The sequence below is a fragment of the Hippocampus comes genome, unplaced genomic scaffold, assembly GCF_001891065.2.
Source record: "Hippocampus comes isolate QL1 unplaced genomic scaffold, H_comes_QL1_v1.1 scaffold332, whole genome shotgun sequence".
In the NCBI taxonomy this organism is placed as follows: domain Eukaryota; kingdom Metazoa; phylum Chordata; class Actinopteri; order Syngnathiformes; family Syngnathidae; genus Hippocampus; species Hippocampus comes.
The window spans coordinates 144,331-150,081 of record NW_017805119.1 but is presented as its reverse complement, the minus strand read 5'-3'; the positions used below and the strand labels follow the sequence as shown (position 1 = coordinate 150,081).

The following is a 5,751-nucleotide window of genomic DNA, read 5'->3' as shown; positions in this document are numbered from 1 at the left end:
CATCAAAAAATTATATATATATATATATATATATATATAGAGAGAGAGAGAGAGAGAGAGAGAGAGAGAGAGAGAGAGAGAGAGAGAGAGCGCGACAGCGAGAGAGAATATGGCTCTCACTGAAATACATTCCCAAATATTTAGCTTTTATTGCTCTCTTAGTCAAAAAGGTTCCTGACCCCTGACGTATAATATAAATATGGCACACACACGCGCGCACACACACACACACACACACATACACACACACACACACACACACACACACACACACACACACACACACACCAGTGGGGAAGGGTTGCCTCGGAAGTACATTCTGCCACAGTGACCAGACTCAGAATGAGTAGGGTGAAAAAGATGGATGGAAAACTTTTACTCACCCCAAAAGCCCAAAATCCAAAGACAATGATGATGAAGTCAATAACATCAGTCAGGAACATGAGTGCGTAGACATCAGTGGCAACACGATAATCAGCTTGGAGAGTATCAAAGAAGAAACCCTGAATGGGCTTTAAAAGTCCCCGGATTCTGTCCGAGAGAGGCAGACGTGTTACACTTCCTTCTAAAAATGTATTGGAACAGTGAGGTCAGTTTTTTTATATCAAGCAAAGGAGCATTATTTGTAATACAATGCCACATGGTGAAAGTGAATTAAAAGTACAGCATAGTTCCTTGCCCTCTTTTAGTTGTATGTTTTAGGGTGGGGGTATATATATATATATATATTGAGCTGGCCACTCAAAGGCCTTCCAAATAGATAGTTATAGGAGAGTCGAGTCACGGAATAGGTTGACGGCTTATAAATTGTGTTAACTAACCCGCAGATAAATGCTTGTTTTAGCTTGCGTATGACAGCCTGTATGCTATTGCTGGCTCGCTCTTTTCTTCTGACTTTCCTCTTCCTGGTCGTAAGGTCTTTGCTGGGTTCCGTGTTCTCAGTGGTGGGCTTCACTGGAATGGTAATAACAGCCACATATGGATGAAACAACAACAAAAAAACAAAAAACAAATAGCAGACAGACAAATTACATTCTAGAATACTATCTGACCAAGATGACGGTTATGTAGCAACAAAAAGTAGCTTAAGATGAACTAAAGTCCATGAACTGAGTCAAAATTATTACAATCCTGATGTGTCACAAAAGTAAATTCCTAACAATTAGGAAAAATGTCATACGTATCATGGGAGTTATTGCTGAGAGTAATAATATTATACATTTAACGGGTTTATCTGGAAAGAAAACTACATCTCTACGCTGTCTGTTAAGTACAATTCCATACTGCACAAACCTTGAGAGGTCTGTTTTTTAAGTTCTTTGGGTTTCTTGCGTAAGTGGAGGCCACTGCTTTTCTGTGTGATTTCCTCAAAGACCTCTTCTCTGCTTCCACTAACATCCTTTTTCAGCCTTCTGGAATGAATCAGCCCTGAAACACTTTCTTGTCTGTCCAGGGATGCTGCTAAGTCAGCTGGAAAGAGCTGGACAGAAACCTAATTAAACGTCTTCGTAAAAAATCCAGTCAAGTGGTCCGTGTCCGTAATAGTTTTTAGTTGCTCTTATTCCCACATACCTTTTCGTGTTGTTCCAGGTCAGTGATATTTAGATTTTCTGTGGTAGACACCGAGTTCAATCGGTCGTCCTTGTTTTTGCCTTTTTCCTCCTTGTCATCACCTGTTGAGTTACTTTGTTCCACCAAAGGGTATTTGTGGTCCCACAAGCCATAACGCTGTTTTCACATACAATACATAAAGATCCTGTGAGAGCAACGCTTGACATATAGTGGAACCCCCAAAGTCAAAGTCTTCCGAAATTCCATAATTTGGAGGGCATGGGGGAAATATATCAAAAAGTGGACAAAATACAAAACACAAATCCTTGGGTCTTGATCTGTCATCATGAAAAATGTTTCATGAGACAAGAAGCCAATCGACAGCTTTTGTTTTCAAAAGTTCCAAAGGGGATTGACTAACATTGTGACATATCGCTCAAGTTTATTTGCAGTAACTTAACACTTTCAGGGACAGTGGTTACTACAGTGGACAGCTTATCATGTGATCAGGTTACAGAGGGCATGAAAGGGTTAAGACAGTGGTTCTCAATTATTTCTGTCATGCCCCCCCAAGGAAGAGGAAAACATCTCGCGCTCCCCCCCGCACGACTATAAATAGTATAATTTGTCTTTAAAATTGTTATAAGTACACCTTTGCATAACACTGTATCCTTATTAACGTATAAGAGAATAAAAACATAAAGAAATATGGACCAACTTTATGGACCAACTTACAACAAAGAATAGCTTTAGTAACTGGAACAGAAAAGATTTAGAGTGCATCTGAAATTCAAAAATAACATTAAATCCTAAATTTAACAATAAATATTTTTTGACTGAAACTATACGATACTGAAAAATAAAATTACATAAAATCAATAACTAATAATGCATTCAAACTAATCAATATTATGTCAGGAGCACAATATTAAAAAAAACTTTAACCAGCAAAACAAAAATATATAAAAATATTTTTTTAAATCTAAGATGATGTCTGGATTAATCGCTACAATGAGCACGTTTTGCAATGCACAGCTTTTCAAAGCGAGGTTTGAAGCAGGACACAGCAACTCTCGGCTCCTGCTCAATGTGTAGCCGGGACCTGTATTTTAGTTTACTGAAGTAGCAGTCACAAAGCGGCATGATTGTTGGCAATATTCGGCACGCCTTAATTTATTTGGCTTCATGCTGTCCTCTACCAAAATTTTTAGACACAGTAAGCACATCGATCTTTCCTCGTCTGCCACCGCAGTCACATTGAAGCCAAGCGCTACATACGCCTCGTCATATTTCCTCCCTGAGAATGCTGCCTGCGCAAACTCTGCCAATGAGAGCGCCACTGCCCCCTAATGTAGTGGAGGTGCAATTGCATGTTATTTTAGGACAGTAAAAAAATAAAAAAGCATGTTCCCCGAGGTCAAATGCGCCCCCCTTGATGGAGCCTTGCGCCGCCCCATAGGGGGCTGCGCCCCACTATTTGAGAAACACGGGGTTAAGATCAGGTTATGTGACAAGTAGTTCATTAGTACAGTATAGTAAAGAGACATGGTCTGGTTCTCCGAGGAGAACCCAGGATTGTTAATAAGCAACAGCTTTTTTTTCAGTCAGATGTTACATCATATTAACATGATGTTCCGATTGCTCTCTAAGTATGAAACAAGCCACTCTCAGATCTGCATTATTTTGACTGCATATGTGCACCATTTAAATGCGTCTGTGGTATAAACTGTACAGTGTGCATTCAAGTTGAAAAAGAGAAGCCTTTTTTTTAAAGGCTTGTCTTGATTTGCCTTGAGTTGAGCTGGGTTTAAAATCAAAAGATGAGAATGAGACAAGCAATCAACATTCAAGCGTTAATTTCCAGGCAATTTACAACTGGATCTGAAACTCAAATTAGAACAATGAACAATTGCTCTTGCAGTTTATCTTCCATGTCGTGTCGCTGTGAGGTTGATAAAAGTTTTAGTATTACAAGAGTTGGACAGATTGAATCCTAAATGCATCGTAAAAAAGATACCTTGACTTTGTGAGGAAAAATTTAGAATTCCAATAAATGACTCACCATGAGCAAAGATCTATGGAAGAACAGAGCCAGGAGTTGAAGGAGGTCATATCTTATGTAGGTGTCAGTCTTCTCCACACCCAGGATGCGAGGTGGAAAAAAAGGCTTGTCTTCATTTACAGTTATCTCATAAACACTGTTCCAGGGAAAAAATCCAAACTGAAAAAGGTATTTTACCACGACCATCACCTGGAAAGACGCACAGACATCCAGACATATTTCTTTGTTAATCTACTTCCTTTAGAGGCCACCACACCATGTCAGCATGAATTGATGCATTTATTTCAACTGCAACATGACTTATAATGTGTAATCACTTTTGTTTGACATTGTTCCCCCATCATGTTCAATTCGTTTTTCTCAGTCACTTTGGTCAATTTCTCAGATCAGAATTGAAATTCGCAAAATATCTTAAATCTTCACACCATTTGTGCACGTCAAAAAAGCAGTTTCGCATTTATTGGTTTATAATTTGCAAAGATGTTTGTATGTTGAACTAATTTTTGCTGTTAATTTTCAATAGGGAAAATAGCAGTTTTGAAGAATAGCTCCATTAACCTGCCACACATATTTTTGAAATGTGGGAGGAAACTGGAGAATCTGGAGAAAACCCATGCAGACACGGGGAGAACATTCAAACACCACACAGGTAGGCTGGAGCCATAATCGAACCCTGAACCTCTGCACTGTGAGGCCGACGTGCTCACCAGTCAACCACCGGGTCGCCCTTGATTGAACGTGTCTGAGGTAATAAGGCTTGGTGTGGTCAGTTTAAATGAATACAGCTTCCCCCATAAATGTGATTAGCCACAACAAATTGGTGATTTAGCAAGGGTGGGAAATACATTTTCAGACAGGACCAGGTAGCTTTAAATTGTAATTGGTCCTTAATAAATAAAAATCACAATTTAAAAACTGCATTTTATGTTATGCATAGACAGATTTTTTTTAGACATTACATACCTCTGTGTAGACAATGGCAGTCATCCAAAAATTTTTCGTCGGTCTTGGAACAGTCAACATAGCCCATAGAAAGACCATAATCGGCAGTACGAGTGATATCACAGACGCACTGACCACATTATTCAAAATGATGATGAAATAACAAACTAGATCTGAGTTGGCTGCCAGCAGATTGTGCGTGGCAAACAAGAGCCTCAGCATGCGGTTTTGGTTGTTGTAGAACGTTATGCTCTCTTCCAGCTCTTCAATAAAGAAGTGCCTTGGGGGACAAAACACAATGTCACAAACAGGTGGTAGCCATCGTCATCCTTCAGTCAACTATAAAACTGAAACATTTAGTTCCCAGCAAAGCTTTCACTGAGAGAAAAAAAATCACAAGAGTACAAGATTGACTTGAAAATTAAGGCGGCGAGGGGTGAGAGAGTTGAGGGGGTGTTGCTCTAAAAGCATAAAGAACTGATTTTATCTTTACCCCCCAATATCAAGATAGGCTGGAGGCCATTCAGAATAATCGGAACAATTCTGCTCACAAAGACTAATGGTTCCTGGTGAAGAAAACAGACTCAACTCAACTGTATTTATAGAGCACTTTCAAACAGCCATCGCTGCATACAAAGTGCTGTACATGGAGCAAATTAACATATACAACAAACAGTAAAGCAAATCGGTAATAAAAACAGTAGAAAGCACCGAAGGGAACAGAAAATATTGACCCATGTTGACCTTTGCCTCTGTCTCATCCAGACATCATGAATTCCAAATAAGCTCTTATTTTGACTTAAAACAATATCCCTAAAATATTGCATGTGTTTGGTGTAACACTTTTTCTGTCACACTTGATCTTCGATACTATAGAAATCTTGCCCCGTTCACACGGCAACGTTTGATCCGACGCTGCGCCGAAACAGATCCAGTCGAGCGTTCACACGCGCACATTTGCTCCGACGTAGCTCCACTAAAGAGCTTATAGCGGACCAAATTTGATCCACCTCAGGGAGGTGGTTTAAAAATTTGCTCCAGAGCAAATGCTCGTTTGCGACGCTACGCCGGAACAAATGTGCACGTGTGAATGCAGCTGGGTTAAATTTGCTCCAGAGCAAATGCTCGCTTGCGGGGGAGTGGCCTCGCTACGCTCGCTACCAGATGCACGGAATCCGACCCCGGTCGACAGTGAC

The 5,751-nt window shown here is 40.0% G+C and overlaps 1 protein-coding gene across 7 annotated transcripts in view; it reads right to left on the bottom strand.

The window, feature by feature from the left end:
• Positions 1–5,751, bottom strand: part of piezo1 (piezo type mechanosensitive ion channel component 1 (Er blood group)) — a 135,513-nt gene that overhangs the window by 17,039 nt on the left and 112,723 nt on the right. For all 7 annotated transcript variants that reach the window (XR_002167733.1, XM_019865749.1, XM_019865747.1 and 4 more), the window contains 6 exons: positions 4,577–4,835; positions 3,614–3,802; positions 1,573–1,728; positions 1,294–1,480; positions 822–954; positions 384–531 (listed from right to left, as the gene is read on the bottom strand). Coding sequence is in view for 6 of the 7 variants with exons in the window: in XM_019865749.1 (XP_019721308.1) it covers positions 384–531; positions 822–954; positions 1,294–1,480; positions 1,573–1,728; positions 3,614–3,802; positions 4,577–4,835 (1,072 nt within the window). In the remaining variant the exon portion in view is untranslated. The remainder of the gene's footprint in view (positions 1–383; positions 532–821; positions 955–1,293; positions 1,481–1,572; positions 1,729–3,613; positions 3,803–4,576; positions 4,836–5,751) is intronic.